The sequence below is a fragment of the Podarcis erhardii genome (assembly GCF_964252035.2).
Source record: "Podarcis erhardii genome assembly, chromosome: 14".
Lineage (NCBI taxonomy): Eukaryota > Metazoa > Chordata > Lepidosauria > Squamata > Lacertidae > Podarcis > Podarcis erhardii.
The window spans coordinates 53,747,379-53,765,534 of NC_138503.1; the positions used below are offsets into that span (position 1 = coordinate 53,747,379).

Genomic DNA, 18,156 nt, shown 5'->3' on the forward strand with positions numbered 1-18,156 from the left:
ACAAATAACCCAGAGATGCATTTTAAATAAAAGCACACATTCTACTCATGTAAAAACACCAGGCAGGCCCCACAAATAACCCAGAGATGCATTTTAAATAAAAGGACACATTCTACTCATGTAAAAACACGCTGATTCCCGGACCATCCGTGGGCCGGATTGAGAAGGCGATTGGGCCACATCCGGCCCCCGGGCCTCAGGTTGCCTACCCCTGGCTCTTGGCTCTCCTTTGGCAGGTTCCCGTATTTCAACTCTGACAGAGGCCAGGAAGCAGCAGGAGTTTGACCACCCTAGAGCTCATCAGTGACAGGGATGGGCCTGGAAACCGGAAGATCTTGGTTCTTGTGTTGAGGCAAGAGCAGACAGCTTTCCACCTTGGGTTCTCGGATGCCAGGGCAAAAATAATCTCTCTCTCTCTCTCTCTCTCCAGTGTGCATGCAGGGGAACTGCAGAATGAGCTCGCCAAGCATGCTGGGACTCAGACCAGGGAAGCCCCAAAGATGGCACTACTGGGCACACGAAGGGCAGCCGTGTCAGGGGAAAGCAAAAAGACCCAAAGGCAATTCCACTCTGCTCTTACCCAGCAGCTCCCTCGGCCGCCCTTGAGCAAGGAAAGCCACATGACCGTGCAGTCTGAAGGGCCCTGCGGCTTGCCCAAGGCATCCAACCAAAGGGCAAGGCAGAATAATTGCTCAGAGAGGAAGGCTCAGGCCAACCCCGGGAGAGCAAGCCAAGAGAGAGCAAGGCAAGCCAAGCACAAGAGGGAGAACTTGGCTCCATGGCAGAGCGCCTGGTTTTGCAGCCAGGGGTTTCCAGGTCTGGTGTCCGGCATCTCCAGTTTGGCAGGCGGTGAGAAAGGTTATTCTCTTCCTGAAGCCCAGGAACGCCTCTGCCGGTCAGAGTGGGCAAGGCAGAGAAATAGGCTGACCTGATGTAAGCCACAAAGAGGTGGATTAGCATCCTGTCCTCACAGGAGCTGACCAGATGCCTGTGGGGAACCTGCAAGCAACCTTTGAGCACAAGAGTATTGCTCTCCCCTCTGCAGTTTCCAGCAACTGGTCTTCAGAAGCATCACTTCCACCAAATATGGAGACAGAACACAGCCATCCTGGCTAATAGCCATCAATAGGTCTCTCCTCCGTTGTCTAATTCTCTTTAAGGCCACCCAAGTTCGTGGTTGTCACAGCCTCCGGTGGCAGTGAGTTCCACAGGACAAGGGACCAATCACAACAGAGCAAAGCAAGGAGCCCTTCAACCTCCTGGGAGCGTACCAAGACCAACTTACTTTAGTGATCTGTTTATGCTGGCTGACGTTTCCTCAAATCTGTACAAAACAGGCCCCAAGACAGCCCAAAGTCTCTCTCTCTCTCTCTCTTACACACATGCACACACACCAGCTATGTGTTGCCAGGCCAGCAAATGCAAGGAATGATGGCAGGCAGCAATAGGGAAATGATGGGCAGGCCACAAAAGCCTGGAGGGGATGCCCTGTGAGTGTTATATGTTCCTGGAACAAGCACACTGGATCTGGCTTGGCGAGATTTCAGCCCTTGTTTATTTGAATCACGGGGCTGGGCTGCAATCCTCTGGGGTTGGGCTCAGATTCTCTTGCTTCCGTCATGCCAAGGAAAGGAATCGTTTACTCTCTGGTTAAAATCCCAGTGCAAGTTGTGGAATCTGATTTCCAACGAGGTTAAAATGGCACATCCCGCAGTTCCCTGGCAAAGATTTCATTTTGAAAACGGCCAAGTTCTTCGCTCTCTTGGTTTCAGGGAGAAGCTTGAAAAACGAAGGCGGCGCCTGCTGCTTTTGGGGTACTTAGGGATACTCCAGGTTTCTAAGGCCCACATTTAATTCCTTCTGTCTCAGCTTCTGCCTTCTCTTAAAACGAAAGTCATAAAGGGGGAAAAGGCGGATGTGAGTGTGCTTGTGTGACTCCACCTTTAAGTATGTGAAAGACTGGCCTCAACCCACCAGCTGAGGATAAATATTCCTGAAAAGAGGACTGAAGGAAACCTTTTGCACCATGTGGTAGGAATACGAAGGAAATTCAAGGCATGGAGAAAGTTTTTCTTCCTCTCTCATAATCTCTCCTGCGAGGGAAAGCCAAGATGTTTAGGGGCTTGGAGAGAGGGGACAGAGGGATCCGACAGAGGTGCAGGAGAATAATGCATGAAGATAAATACATTCCCCCCCCTCCCTTAGGAATGGGAAGCTGCCTGGTACAGAGTCACCATTTACGTCAGTCTTGTCTACACTGTCTGGCAACAGTCCTCCAGGATTCCAGGCAAATTCTCCAGGATTGGCGATCATCCTGCCCTACCTACAGGTTGCCTCCCCTCTCTGCCGAGGGTCTGGGGTCATGGATAGCGACCTTATTTTAGGTGGGGCTTTTTCGGGTGGGAGAAGAAGGAATGTGTTTTGCTATTGAAGGTTTCGCTTGTGCATGATAATTTAGATTGTGTCATATTGCGCTTTTAACATTTCATGATGGAAACTGTCTTGAGAGAGCGTACTCTTAAAGGCAGCCTATAAATCTTTTCCAGACAAATAACAACAAAAAGAAATAAAAACAAATATTTTCCTCTGCTCCAACAGGGGCTCTGATGACATCCTTCTGACACCCCACTCTTCCCAATTCCCTATCCTTTCTCCAAGCCCCACAGCACCCCCCCCCACTTCCTAGACCTCCCTGCTTGTCCACATCCAGTCCCAGCCAGCCCCCCACCCCCAGGTCTCCAGCCATTTACAACAGAAAACCTCGTCGTCCACGCTGGCTGCCCCCCTTTCTGCTGATGCTGAATGAAGCGCAAGTCTCAATAATGAGATCAGGTTGTTAAATCGAACCGGGCACGCCATTTGGACTGCTGATCCCGCTCACCCTCTCAGCGCTCCTGCCTTCCCTTCTCTGCAGAATGCGCACGTATGACTTGCCACGAGTCGACACTCACACGGCCAGCGTTTGGCATGTCAGAGCCGCCCCCCCCCAGCTTCTCCTGCGTCAGCTGCTTCTTAAAGGCATGCCTGCTGCGGTTGCTAATTGTTCATGGGTGTAACTAGCTTACACGCTCTCTTTCTCCCACAAACACCCTGCCCTTGAAAAGACAAGTCTCTGCAGTGCTTATGCTGAATAAAACAGGTACCTGGGGGCGGGGGTGGGGGGGGTGGCAGGGTTAGGGTCCAAAAGGACACTTGCTGCAACACAAACGTTTCTTTTAACGCCGCCCTCCAGCTCCCAGCAGGTTTGGCAGGAGGGGCGGGGAGAGGGCCGCCTCTGCAAACACTTGTGCTCAACGCACCGTGCAGCAAGTGCCGTTATCGCAAGTCATTGGGATTCTTTGCTTGGCGTGACTTCTGCAGTGGAGAACGAGCGTGGCGGCGACAGGGGCTGCTGATGCTGGTGGTGGTGGAGAAAAATACTTACCCTTCAGAATTAGCGGGGGGGGGTGGGGGGGCGGAGAGGCGTTCCGGAGTTTTTAACACGAAGCCACAGCTCCATCTAGGGGGAAATTAATGGAGAGCCCCTCAAGCCTCTAGTAGGAAGGTGTGCAGGGCTGCGCTCTCAGGCTCGCTTCGTGGCTGGGTCTGTGAGGTTGCCCTCCAGGAGGTTCCCTGCAGAGCCAGGGCCTCTGCCCAAGGAGGTAAAAGCGTTTATCCCAAGGTGTAGCAGAGCCCTAGTCAACCATCCTGCACCTGGTTATCGGCCACTTGCGACCAAGTGAAGATGCCTGGGGATCCGTGGGTCCTGCCTGTTTTCACAATATAACAACACATCCTGTAGAATTCTATCCGCTCTATTGTATCTGCACAATCAGAATGAAATTCAAGAACCAGAAATTGCATTGGAAAATGCTACTTTCGAGCCATCTGGCCCCAAAATTGCAACCAGGCATTCCATTGTGGCCACTGTAACCCTGGTTTAAGGAGGGTTTGGCACCTAGCTTATATATCCGAGTTTCTAACACTGCTCACAACAACGGGGTGCAGAAGCAAGGTCAGGAAACTGTCCAGGGTCTGTATCACAGGGAGTTCTGCAAGGAGACGGAGACGGAGGCCGGTGCTATTTCCAGCAACTAAAAGGCTCAAGAGCCCTCTATGCCACACCCTAAGCCCAGCTGCTGGTAGGAAAGGAATTCCAGGGATCGCTTACTCAGGAGTAGATCCCTTACGCACAAGCAGCGCAAGGACTCTGGGTCTCTGGACATTTGCCATTCCTTTGCTCTTTGGCCTGGGCCCTCTTGGAGCCAGCAGGGTTATTGAGGAGCAGAGGTAAGGCTCCCCCTTCCCCTCTGACAGCTCCAAGGGTCTTCAGAAGGTCTCATGCCAGAGGACCCTCAGCCCAGGTTCTGGAAGACAACCACCTGCATCTCAAGGTCCTTGAGGACCTGTGGGGTCTCTCTTCCGAGGACTCAGTCAGGGCACCAAGTCAGCACAAGGCAGGACCACTGCAGGAGTCCTTACAGCTCAGACCATAAGGCCTTCCTCCTCCAGTATCCTGATTCCCACATCATGCACTACAGAAAACTGACCCACGCAAAAACCAACAAATGAAATTAATTCCTAAAACAACTACCTAGAGCAGCACTGACATAACAAAGACTCAGCCAAACACCTCCCTTGTTCTATCCAGTTGCCTAACAGCACAGTGCCAAAGCCTGGCAGATCTCACAAAGAAGGGCGTTGGCCAAGGGGGAGGCCACCGCAGAAAAGGCCCCGCCCCTGGGAGCTGCCAGTTGTGTCTCATGGTGCTGATCAGAATACAGAAGAAGGAACCTTTGGAAGGGGGCGAGTGAGCCATTTCCCTCTCTTTAGGGCTTTACCCCCTGAATATTTCTGACGCTTCGGCAAACCTGAGGGTTCCCCGAAGGCTGCGGATACCTGCCTCTTGTGAATAGGTGGTGCCATTTTGGAAACACAAGCAAGGGAGAATTGGTGTTGTAATTAGTACTGATGAGGAAAAGGAGGATGTCAGCAAAGCCTCAGAAGACCAAACACACACAAGGGCAGCTAATATCACCATCACACCCTGTCCGTGAGCTCCCTAGAGGAGGGCTTTCCAAACTGTGTGTGACGACACGTTAGTGTGTTGGCTGCAGTGTGTAGATGTGTCGCACAAATTCTCCCCGTGCTCCGCAGGCTGGAAAGGCGTTCATTTAACCTTCGGTTTGCTAGTAAAACTGAATTACTGTGTCGCGAAATGATGCATGTCTAAAAAGTGTGTCACCAACACTGAAAGTTTTGAAAGCTCATCGAGAGATCTGGGTGCCTGCATTTGGGAGACAGAATACAGGGCAAGTGGATCGGTTTGATCTAGCAGGGCTCTCTCTCCCTCTTTGAGAACAGAATGGCAAAAAGTGAAGGGGAATAAAGTAAGGCTGACAGGGAAATTGTTGTGTTGTTTGTATTGGTGCTGTAAATAAGAAAAAAATTTAAAAAGAAGAAGTCTGTATGAAATGGAAGAAAACAGCTGCAATCTGGTTGCTGGGCAGTATAAGCCAGCACAGGAAAAAGGATATTAAAGTTTAGATCAGCTCTGCTATGAGCTATAGGACAGGCAAAGAACGATAAGACTGGAGAAAGAATTTCTGGTTCTTACAGGGAGAGAGAAAAAATCCCCATAGATGAATTCAATTAAGACACAGGAGAGGGTTCTGTTGAAAAGAAACCCCTGACACCACGGGGAGTTTAACAGCCCATGTCTTGGCTGGCTTCCCAAAAGCCGCACTGCCAAAAGCAGAATGGTTGTGAAGGCGGCAGCTCTACAGAGAAAAGTCTCCTCTGAAGCTGATTTAAGACACCCCACAGTTCTTTCTGGGTGTAATAGAAAAGTTCCAAAGTTGTGCAGCACTTTTCCTGACGGTTCAAAGCGCTGTGAATTCAAGGCTGAAGCTATTCTTCAATGGCAGGGATGGGGAATCTGTGGCCCTCCAGGTGTTACCAAGGCTACATATGCGGTTAGGCAATTCCAGGTGTTGTTGGAGAATCACTGGGGATGACTGGCGATGCTGGGGGGGCTGGAGTATGTCAACATCTGGAGCTGCACCTCAACCTACAACAACTCTGCATGTGAATTTGGCAAGGTAAGACTGAAAAAGTGGCCAAGACCGGCCACGGGAGACACTTGCTGAGCAGCTATTGCATCGTCTGCTTTTCGTGTTACAAGATGCATTGTGGGTTTGGGAAGGCCAAAAGACTACCAACTACATGAATGATCTCACCACCCCAATATTGCCACCACTGTGGAGCTGAGCCTCTCACCCTCTAGCCACTGACAGAATTCACAGCAGAGGAAAAGCCTTCTTGGTCCCCAGCTCTGGCTGCCGTCTTCGACACACTTACCTGGGAGTAAGTCGTACTGAACTCAATAGGGCTTACAGTACTTCAAAGCAGTTGGGTAGGGGGTGGTCAGTCTACTAGCTATGCTACAGGAGTTATTGCGGCCCCAAGAATTGCAGCCTACAGTGACAGCTTGCTAGGGCGGCAACTTTTCAACAGTGAATCTGTGAATAGATTAAAATGCCACTTTCAGTTACCTGGGAAAGTTTTTAAATAAAACCAAGCACTTGCAAAAACAGAAGGTGAGCGCAATCTTGGAAGAGAACGGGGACAGTTTCTCCCGTACAACATGCCCGCATCATCCAAGCCAGTTCTGATTTAAGGGGCAACAGCACAGTCTTCTGCATGCCTACTGAGAAGTGGGTCCCACATAATTCGACCGTGTGGCCTTCATGGCCTATTTTCCCCTATAAAAATACTGTGGATTTTATATGCAAAACTTTGCGAATGCTTTTAATCAATCAATTAAATGATGAAACTCACTCAACTAAGATATCTTTTAAATCAAGCCATAGCCCTATTCCCTCTGTCAAGGCTGCAAACTTCACCTTCTTCTCATAGCCGACGCTGTTTCTATTCTGCCACTGGGATGAGCAGGGATTAAATCCAAAGTGTTGCAATATGTACTGGGGCAATATGGTGGTTTCCTTATAAAACTATAAAGAGGGGAGGGTGAAGCGAGCAAAAAAGCACACGAGTTTGACTAACATACATGTAAATGCATTCAGAACTCAGCTATTGAAGGATCAAGAATATAGATCAGGAAACTGAGAAGAGCTACAAGATGTCAACTCTCCCTGACGTAGGAAGCCCAGCACTGTTATTATCTCCTGTGCTGGTACCTGAGCCTTAAGCTGATGCTATACACCCAGGCACATTTTCAAATTTCTCTCTTTGTCATCAGGGCTGGAAAGTTGTCGCTTCAAAGAAAAACCAAGTAAAATTCAGACATTTCCAGCTATAATGATGTGCATGCATAGCTATACTGGAAAATAACACAGAAAAATGCTTGAGTTAATCTCCTAACCACTTAGCCGAGACATCAGCCTGCCCCAAATTAGAGCCCATTCCACAACCCCCAGGAGCTCTGGTCAGGATGAGGCCGATCTGGAGGGAGGCAGCTTGGGAGAGGCTGCAAGTGATGGTCAACTAGCAGCCTGAGGGCGGAAGCAGGTCCACCAACACGGTTCTGCTCACGTGCTGAAAAAACTATTTAAGATTTCGTTTATCAAAAAGCCAGAGGCTCTTCTGTTAGGCCCAATATCTAATGACATCCCCAGAGATAAGAAAAAATTATTCTTTTATGCAACAGCAGCGGCCAGAATATTGATCGCAAAGAATTGGAAGGGGGAGAAAAGACCATCATTATTAGAATGGCAAAGCAAGCCCTGTGAGTTTGTGGAAATGGCAAAATTGACGGCAATCATTAGAGGCCATTCAAATCAGAGAATAATTAAAGAGTGGGATGGAGAGAAGGAATACATGAAAAAATATGGTTCCGGAAATGGAATATTAATAGATAATGTGTAAAACGTGCAGGGGTAAGCAAGGAAATAATAAAAGAATGAATTGAATAATTATTAAACTACAACAACACAACAAGATGGAAGAAGTTAAAAAAATATTGAGATCACACATGGGTGAAGGGGAGTGGGGGGGTATAGGAGAATTTATAAAAATTTCTAATATACAGTGGTACCTCGGGTTAAGTACTTAATTTGTTCCGGAGGTCCGTTCTTAACCTGAAACTGTTCTTAACCTGAAGCACCACTTTAGCTAATGGTGCCTCCTGCTGCCGCTGCGCCGCTGCTGTACGATTTCTGTTCTCATCCTGAAGCAAAGTTCTTAACCCGAGGTACTATTTCTGGGTTAGCAGAGTCTGTAACCTGAAGCGTATGTAACCCGAGGTACCACTGTAGTATTTCTAATTGCATTTATATATAGCAAAGGGAAGTCTATAGCAATTAGGTATATTTTAATCTAGTCAACTATGTAATTGGCTTATGTTACAAAACGAATATGGATTTTGAATTTGATGTTTGTAATTCTTTTTCAGTTTTGGAATAAAGTTTAAAAATAAAACAAAAAAACACTGTTCTGCTCACCCTCCTGCAAACTTGCGGGAGGTTCTCAGTTGCCCTGCCAAGCTTGGAAGACAGGGGAGCCCTTGATGGCAGAGGTGTCACAGCACATAACTCTTGGCACCTTTTGTGAGCAGCTCAGGCAAAGGCAATGAGGATGCCATCACTCAGCGCACTTCCAGCCTCACATGTTTTTACTCTGCAGCCTGAGCCACGATGCCAAGGAGCCAAGGAGGGAGAGCTTGGGGTTTCCTGTTTAAGCCTCAAAAACATAGGACTGCCCAGAGTAACGGTATGGTCTGAACGTGTCACCTGCCTGAACTCACCTCTTTATCAAGGACTGCTGCAAGGTTTTGCAAACTGTGAGAGACTCCCCGGTAAACATGTGGCACATGATGACCTCGAGGCAAGCGGTCATGAAGGCCATCACGGCGTCCGGCTGCAGAGATCCGCTCCGGGAGATTATGCAGAGGCGCTGGAGGGACGAGCAGTGGCTCAGGGCCTGGAAGAACTGGGCGTTGGCGTTGAAGTAGGGCTGCTCAAGCCTGCAGAGGCAAAACAAGGGTCAACCAAATGACACGCCTCGGAGGGACAACACTTGCAAAGGGGGGGGGGCTCTACATCTGAAGGCAGCCCTGTTTAGGGGAAGTTTTTAATGTTTGATGCATTACTGTATTTTAATATTTTGTTGGAAGCTGCCCAGAGTGGCTGGGGAGGCCCAGCCAGATGGGCAGGGTATAAATAATAAATTATTATTATTGTTATTGACATTTTGTTGTGCTTTTAATATTCCATTGGGAGCCATGCAGAATGGCTGGGGAAACCCAGCCAGATGGGTGAGGTATAAATTATTATTATTATTATTCCAGGAGGGGAAGGGTTTGCAAAGCCAGAGGGGACGAGGAAAGAACACCCCTGCTGCTTTTAGCAGAGTGGAGCTCAGCGCAGAGCTTTGGGGAAGGCAGAATCCATTTGATTTTAGTTGAAACCTCTGATGTAACCTCTATGAAGGAACTAGCTGGAGAGTTAACTCATCGGTGGGTTTTAAAGGAGAAAGACAATTCCCCAACAAAAAGCTCCAGTTAAGAGACTGGGCGTCTTGCAAACTGGGCTGCATCTGCTCCTGCCTCACTCCTCTCCCTTTTGTGACTCTTGGACAGGTGAAACCTGTGGCAACGCCCTGACTTCTGAGCTTTTATCTATTTACAGGGCAACCTGAGATGGTCTCATCCTTGCCATAGCTTGTAAACTGCTGTTTTCCCAGTTGCCTGGAGTGAGTGGGATCAGCTCCAGGAATCCAAAGGAGGAAAACACTATTGAAAATGATCTGCTGGCAGGGGTGTGTGTGTGTGTGTGTGGGTGTGTGTGTGTGTTCCTCCACCCTCCCCTCAGGACACCTCTCTGCCACAGGGATAAGAATTCACTTATTTGATACTCAGCATCGTGTCTCAGCGTGTCTCAGGTGTCAAACGCTGATCTTCCGTCTGAGATCCAAAGAATGGAAACCCGCTTTGAGGTTTTCTACAAACAAGCGGCAAACAAGTTTTATGAAATAAATCAAATAAATAAAAGGGAAGCAAAGGAAGGACTCCTTGTGTGATAAGTACCATGGAAATGTAGGGGAGGGGCGAATAAACAGTTTTCACTGTTGCTCCATGATCAAAGCAACGTGTGAGCAAGCAAAGGAAAGCTCAGCTGGTTAGAACATGGTGCTGATAACAGCAAGGTGACAGATTCAATCCCTACATGGGGCAGCTGCATGTTCCTGCACCTCAGGGGGTTAGACTAGAAGATCTTCAGGATCCCTTCCAACTCTACCATTCTATGACATTAAGTTACTCACAACAGTAAATGGTCAGAAAATACTTTTGCAATACAGCATCCCGTCCACCAGGTGACACTGTTGCCATATTATTATCATCAGAATATGCTTTTTTGTTTTCAAGCCCTGACAATGTTTAAATGTTCAGAGTTAGAAACGGGTTGAGAATCAGGGTGAATCACAGACAGACACCACCCCCAGGGAGTTGCTTTGAAACTATCCTCTTTTGTATCAAAATATATTTTTTTCTGTTTAGAACGCTGATTCCATTGGCTCTGTGGTGTATTAATCAGCGAAGGCCAACTATTATCAATGGGCCTGGGAGTTAAAGGCATGTTCATTCGGTTTTCTTTGAGGCTATTTCAGTTTTACTGTTTCATTAGGTTGGGGGGGGGAAGCAGGGGGGGGGAAATAAAACAAGGAATGGCATTTGCTACAAACAATGCAGGGATGTTTTGATCATAAAACTCCTTTCCATGTCTCCGGAAGGCATCCATCTTGCAATTTTGGTGACAAGCAAACTCACCAGCATTTTAATCAGTTGGTCAACCAACTACAAATTCATCAATGAGCTGACAGCCTTTTATGTTAACTGTAAATTGAATAGTGTACGTCCATTGCTTCCTTCTCTAGCCTTCCCCCTTGATATTGCAAACACACGAAGCGGCTTTCTACTTATACCAAGTGAGCCTGTTGGTCTCTTCACTCCTCCAGATGTTCACAGGCTGCATATCCCATCGCAATGTCCAACGACTAGCTGTGTTGAGTTGGGCAACAACATCTGGAGGGCCACTGCATCCTTCACCTATGATCTAGCGCAGCAATGCCCAACCGGTCGACCGTGATCAACAGGTAGATCGTGAGGGTTCTCCATGTCGATCGCAGGAGTTAAAAAAGAGTTCGCCCGGTTCTTCATGAGCAGGGGTAGGCAACCTAAGGCCTGGGGGCTGGATGTGGACCAAACGCCTTTTCAATCTGGCCGGCGGACGGTCCCGGAATCAGCATGTTTTCACATGAGTAGAATGTGTCCTTTTATTTAAAATGCACCTCTGGGTTATTTGTGGGGCACAGAAATTTATTCATGTGTTTTTTCAAAATATAGTCTGGCCCAGCACATGGTCTGAGGAACAGTGGACTGGCCCATGGCTGAAAAAGGTTGCTGACCCCTGTTCATGAGCAATCGCTACCCACCCCAATCGCTGCTGACGGCGTCTGAGAGAGGGAGGGCTGGGGACTGGTGAGCGAATTAATGCAACCCTTCCCAAAAAAAGCTCAACAACTATGGGCAATGACAATGGGTAGATCACTGCCAGTTTTATTACACTGGGAGTAGATCGTAGTCTCTATAGAGTTGGATATGATATGCCTGATCTAGCGCATACCAATCTAGCCCAAACGAACGACTCTGCCTGGCCGTGGTTTCCTAGGGCGTCGGGCAAAGGTAATCCCCAGGACTAATGACCAAGAGCCTTTAGAGTCAATGTACCAGGGAGGGAACGTGCAGCTTCTACCCGAGTCCAGTGCTAGAAACTCCCCAGGTGCCAGGCATGTTTTGTGTCCAACTGCAACCACACGGAGATCTCCAGCTTTCTTAAGCAGGTAAGCAGAAGGGCTTATTCACTGCCTTTGAAGCCCACCTTTATCTCCAAGTAGTACACAGTTCACCCCACTCATCAGTTAATCCTTACGACGACCCTGTGAGGTAGGCTAAAAGGCTGTGACTGACTCCAAAGTCACCCAGTAACCTTCCTGACTGAGTTGGGATTCGAAACCTGATTTCCCAGGTCCTAGTCCAACACTCTACACCACGCTGGCTTCCTAGAATACTTCTGCTGTATAAATTAAGTAGGTAAATACATACATTTGGCTTTATTGCTGTTAAATAAATCATGACATGGTGTAATATGTCATGTGTTGTTGTTCCTCTGAGGTTGTATTTACCAAATTTTAAGACCTGCTAACGAACAGAGAAGGACCGTATAGTTAAAGCCATGATTTTCCTAGTAGTGATGTATGGAAGTGAGAGCTGGACTGCAAAGAAGGCTGATCGCCGAAGAATTGATGCTTTTGAATTCTGGTGCTGGAGGAGACTCTTGAGAGTCCCATGGACTGCAAGAAGATCCAACCTCTCCATTCTGAAGGAAATCAGCCCTGAATGCTCACTGGAAGGACAGATCGTGAAGCTGAGGCTCCAAGACTTTGGCCACCTCATGAGAAGAGAAGACTCCCTGGAAAAGACCCTGATGGAGGGCACAAGGAGAAGGGGACAACAGAGGACGAGATGGTGGGACAGTGATCTCGAAGCTGCAAACATGAGTCTGACCAAACTGCGGGAGGCAGTGGAAGACAGGAGTGCCTGGCGTGCTCTGGTCCAGGGGGTCACGAAGAGTCGGACACGACTAAACAACTAAACAACAACAACAAAGGAACAGAGGATTGTTATGATGCCTGATATGTAAAACCACAGAATTCAAAGGCTTTCTTTTCCCCATGACTGTGTATCTGAGTTTCTAACGCTGCCTGAGTCGTAGGCCCTCTGCCTCTTTAGGAGTTCCGCCTAGCTAAAAACCAAAATGACCCAGCACACAACCTCATTTGCCAGGAAGAAAAGAAACCCCAGGTGCCAGAGATCTCTCCCTGCTGCGACGGGATGGGAAGGCAACAGTGCTGGGCTAATTCAGGAGCTGGCCCACCTCTGCTTCACCTGAGGCCCTCACCTGAGATCTCGCAAACACCTGCAGTGCTTCAACGTGTCCACGAGGGCTGGCATATACATCACTTTGCCCATCATGCCCAGGTTGGCGAGGGAAAGAGTCCGCAGGTGCTGGCACTGGGCCCCAATGTGAACGAGCCCAGAGCCTGTGAGGATATTGGGCAGCTGGGCCAGCGTGAGGCTCTGCAGGAAGGTCAGCTGGGCAATGGCGGCCACTTCGGCATCCCCCACGTGCTGGGCCCGCCCACAGGGAGGCAGCGAGTTCCGAATGGCCGGCTCGTTCCGCGGCATGGCGGAGGAAAAGCTGGACCCAATCAGCTCCAGCTGCTGCAGAAAGGGAAGGCTTTCTAGCAGGGTCCAAAACACAGAGGGCTGGGGTCTGGAATTCCCCTGCTCCAAGCAGTTCCGCGGATACGTCTGCACCCCGATCCGGACTTTCTTCCCAAAACTCGGGGAGGTGGTGTTGGTTGCCGGCTGCACAGACGGCTTGTCGGCGAGCACAGGGCTCACGTCGGCGATGGAGCAGACGGGCAAGGCCAGCGAGAGGAGGCACTTCAGGTGAGCAAGGAGCTGGCACAGGTGCCTGCCCAAGTCTTCGGAGCTGTGGTGGTGGGCGCACGACAAGTTCAGGTGCCTCAGGTGGCAGCAGGAGGTGACGAGGGTCTCAGCGATGCTGCTGTCAATTTCGTCTTCCGCTTTCCGCAGCGTGGAGTCGGGAGACAGGCAGTGGACGCAGCCGCTCAGGTTCAGGCTGACTAAGCTGCGGAGGTCTTTGCTGCCATTGAGGACCCTCTGGACCAGCTGGCTGCCGGACAAGCTGCAGCGGCTGAAGCTGAAGTAGACAGGGTTGCTGAACTTCAAGTGCTGGAGGAGGCTGGAGCCATTCATCCAAGACCCGGGCAGCTGCAAGGCATCCAGCGTCACATTCCGGGCCATGGAGTCCAAGAGGTTTTTCACAGCGCAGCTCTGGGGGAAGCCGCCAGGGGCAGAAATGAGGAAGGCGTGGAGTTTCTCGGGTGTGCGGTCGCTCAGCACCGCCAAGTACAGCCTCACCACCTCCTGGTTGACCGGCCCGGGCGCCAGCCTAGCGTAGAAGACCCGAAGGTTCTGGTAGTGAGGAACGTTGCTCTCACCAACCATGAGCTGGCCAGAGATAATCAAGCCCTCCCGCGACCGATCCAGGATCTCAAAGTACAGGAGCAGCTTCTCGAGGCTGGTGCAGCAAGGAACCACCCCGTAGGAGGGCGTGTACAGGGTCTGCTTGAGCTCCAGCACGTGACTCAGCGTGGCTTTGCACTCGCTGCTCAACTGGGAGGCGTCAAAGCCCGGGTTCACGTCGATGGCCAGGGAGCGCAGGTGCTGCAGGGCAGACAGCATCTTGGAGAGGCGGAGGGAGGTGAGGTTGCAGCCGGACAGGTTCAGCTTCACCAGGTTCCTGCAGCGGGTCACCTGGTCGATGGTGGAGCCGGGCAGCCAATAGCAGCCGCTCATGTTCAGCTCCTGAATCTCCTTGCCAATCTCCCGCATGAGCTGCTTCACCTTGTCCTTGTCCACCTGTGTGCAACAGGCAGAAACAAAAATACACGTTAGCGATCCGTGAAAGGAGCCAGCACCACTTTCGATGTGAAGGAAGAGACACTCCAGAGACCTCTTTCTTTACAGGGCTCTCTTTGAAAGCAGCTGAGGGTTAGGGTTAGCTTCCAGTGTTTTCAGCATGGAAGGCCAGATCACCCTGCACTGTGTTCAGAGAGCTAGGCTAACTTTCAGACTGAAGAAACAGCCAGAGGGAGAGAAAGGTTGGGAGAGAGACTGATGGTGAAGTTAAGGGCAGTCCTGAAAAGTGTCAGACTGAGCCTGTTCTCTCACTCTCTCTGCTAGAGAGAGCCATATAGCAAACCCCCTACCCTGTTTGAGGCCAGAATAAAGACAAGTGAAAGCATTTTCTTACACTAAACCCAGGAAGCACCTTCTCCATGGGGATTTTGGAAAGAGCAGGAGAGTAAAGAACAAAATCACCTTCTCCACCCTGATGTACACTAGGGACTGAATCCCTGAACTGAAACCCAGTATCCCTGAGAACAAGTACCCCTCCCAGCTCCATCCACATCCTGCGATTCCCTCAAGGCTCTTCCTCACCTGATAGTCCTTATGCAGGGTCACAGCGTGGGTAAGGCTTTTGTCGAGACTAAGAATAGAAAGCTTCCGGCAGACTCTTCGGACATTCAGGACCAGGTCTGAAACCGGAATGTAACTCAGGATGTGCAAAAGGATCTCATCCGAGAACTCCATTAAGTTCATAGCGTTGCTCTCCTCTCCACTCTCATCGCCCGTCACTTCCTGAAGAGAGAGAGACAGAGAGAAAGCAAAAGAGCTCAGGACACAGAAATGAGATTCCTTTGGGGACCGTTGGGGAAGAGAATGTGTCTGAAGGAGAGCATATGGAATGACGGGTTTTCCGGTGAAGAAACCTGCAAGCCAGTTAACAAAGAAAAGCGGGGATTTTGGAAAGAGCAGGAGAGTAAAGAACAAAATCGAGAAAAGAGCAATACAGGAAGCAACTTGGAAATGCTGGAAACTTGTTCACACATGCATGTTTATCACCTGATGACTACAATGTGTGAACATTATCTCTTAATTTTTCTCTGCTGCAATATTTGGTGACTTACGGTTGAGTGGATAAATATGAATGAAAGGTCGTCAAGTTAACATCTTGTACATGTGAATGGAGTACAACAGTTCCCAAGGGAGTGAAGATCACAGGCCCACTGTGAGCCAGCAGGTCTCGAGATGCCAAATGACACATAGGCATGCTTGAACCAGGCCTGAATTAGGGCCCTTGGGGATTGTGTCCTCCAGTTCCTCCCGGGTGCAAAACCACACCTGACTCAAGGCACTTAAAAACTGGTCTGTGAGAGAATGGTGGGCTATGAACCAAAAGTGGTGAGGGTCTGCTATGTGGTGGGTGACTGTGGATAGAAGGAAAGGCCCCATAGGAAGGAAATGGAGGGAGACCAGAAGCTGGGGAAGAGGGGGAAAGGCTCAAAATTAAAGTAGAGGGGTGAAGAAGAGTGGTGAGGAAGGAAGTTAGGGCAAGACCACAGCTGTGGATGAAGAGAAAGTAGAATGAAATATAAGTGGTGGGGGGAGGAGAGGTGGGAATTGGTCAACTGTCAACTACCACAAATTTGAGCAGGGGAGGATGGATGGGTGTGCCGGCTGCACCTCTAGTTCCAAGATCTCAAGTTACAATGCTGGGAGAGACCGGGGAGGGGGGGCACAGCCCAGAGGGTGGTGCAGCTGCTCTGCATAGAAGAGGCCCCATTCTGAATGACCATTAGAATTGCCTCAGGAAGCAGAGCTGCAGAAGCCTAAGCCTTGGAACAGGGGTAGGGGAACATTTGTGGGGGGACCCCCCCCCCAAGATATTGCTGAATTGCAACTCTCCCACCCCTCCCATGCGCAGCTGGGGCTGATGGGAGTCCCAATAACATCTGGAGATCACCCACTCGTGCTGGAAAGTAGCTGCCTGTCAGAGCGAAACAGAGGTGCTCAGGCCCAGCTGCCCCCAACTTTCGGCACCAGGTTAAGGCCCATGCAATTGTCTTGGGGGGGGGGTATGAACTCTGCAGCCTTACCTTATAGCAGCTGCTGCCCTGCACTTTGAGATTCAAGAGGCTGAAACCTCTGTCCTACCTGCTCTCACTTTAATTCATGGAAATGCTAATAAGTGATACAAATCAGACCCGAAAGGCAGCAAGGCAGGGAAAAGCCAGCAGTGCCGAACAGGCGGGGGGTCAGCCCAGCCTGGCACCACATCGGACGCCGGGGAGAGCTGCAAACGTGCTAATAAAGGTCAACCACCCGCATATAGAAGCTTCCCCTTTGGGAGCCGGCGATGTTTTCTGGATTTTTATGAAACGGATGAAATACATAAAGAAGTGCAGCCTCTCCGACTGGGGGCGGGGGGGGGGCAGTTAGCAAGCGCCGAGGAGCCGAACCCTCCCCTTCCCTCCCTGCCAAGCAGCAGGCGGCACTGACTGGGCCGCTCCCCCCCCCCTGACACGCGACCGGGCCGCTTCAGACGTTCGCCCCCGGGAGGAGCTGCTGGGAGCGGTTGCCATGGACACGCGAGGGAGCCGGGGTTGCCATGGACACGCAGGCAGCCTGGCTGATGCTGCCGCGCCTCGTTCCGCGGGGTTACCTCTCCCGGGGAGGCCATGGTCGGCGGGCCTCGGCCTCCGAAAGCGCCTCCGCCTCGGCCCCGGCCGCCGGCCCTTCCTCACGCGCAGCCTCCCAGCCGGCGGAGACGAGGACGGAGCAGCTTCCGGCGCGCTCCTGACCTCACTTCCGCTCCCCGGCCGCCTCAGAGGCGCCATTTGGGGAGAGGCGGAAGAAAGCGGAGGCGCCATCTTGAGAAGGTCCGCCGCCCGCCTCCTCAGAGCCGTCTCTTCTCCAGCTTCTCCGCCTCCGTCCGGCGCTGGCGCGGGAATAGAGTTTCTGCCTCTGTGTTCCTCGTTATGTCTCCGTCTATTTCTCTCTCTCTGCCTCCCTGTCTTTCCGTGTGTGTACCATCGTGTCCCGGACGCCATCTTGGGAGTGGCATTGGCCGGCCAAAAAGAGCCGGCCCTCAGATTTCTTGCTTCTAGGCTGCTATCCAAAACATGCCTGCTTTTCTTTGCATAGTGACTGAGGGCATACTTGTCCCACCTGCCTCCCGAGGCGGCCTCCATAGCTCTCCCTCTCCCCCTGTTTGTCCTCACAACAACCCTGCGAGGTAGGCCTGACTTGGTATAAAGCAGCTTCCTAACTGCAGAGTTGGGAGGGACCCCGCGGGGTCATCTAGCCCAACCCTCTGCAATGCGGGAATTGCAGCTCAAGAATTGCAGCTGATTGACAGCGGAATGGATTCCCTCTCCTTCCTGGGAGGTTTTTCAGCAGAGCTTGGAGGGACCATCTGTCCTGGACGTTTTAGCTGAGATTCCTGCATTGCAGGGGGTCGGACTAGATGACCCTCAAGAGCCCTTCCACCTCTACTAATCTAGGAATCCCTTGGCAGATGGCCACCTGTCCTCTGCTTAAAAACTTCCAAGGAAAGAAAGAGCCTGTACTGGACCTCAATGGCTTTAAAAGGAGGACTTGGCAGATTCTTTGGGAAGGCTGCAAGTCATGATGGCTGTGTTTGCCACCTCCAGATGAGGCCTCCA

General features: G+C 50.6%; 1 protein-coding gene across 1 annotated transcript in view; it reads right to left on the minus strand.

Moving 5' to 3' along the window:
• Positions 1–17,279, minus strand: part of FBXL18 (F-box and leucine rich repeat protein 18) — a 35,511-nt gene extending 18,232 nt beyond the window's left edge. Inside the window, exons 1-4 of the mRNA XM_081839738.1 lie at positions 17,154–17,279; positions 15,089–15,289; positions 12,957–14,506; positions 8,744–8,962 (exon numbers count right to left, since the gene is read on the minus strand). Coding sequence (XP_081695864.1) covers positions 8,744–8,962; positions 12,957–14,506; positions 15,089–15,289; positions 17,154–17,171 — 1,988 coding nt within the window. The 5' untranslated portion in view covers positions 17,172–17,279. The remainder of the gene's footprint in view (positions 1–8,743; positions 8,963–12,956; positions 14,507–15,088; positions 15,290–17,153) is intronic.
• Positions 17,280–18,156: the final 877 nt, after the last annotated feature.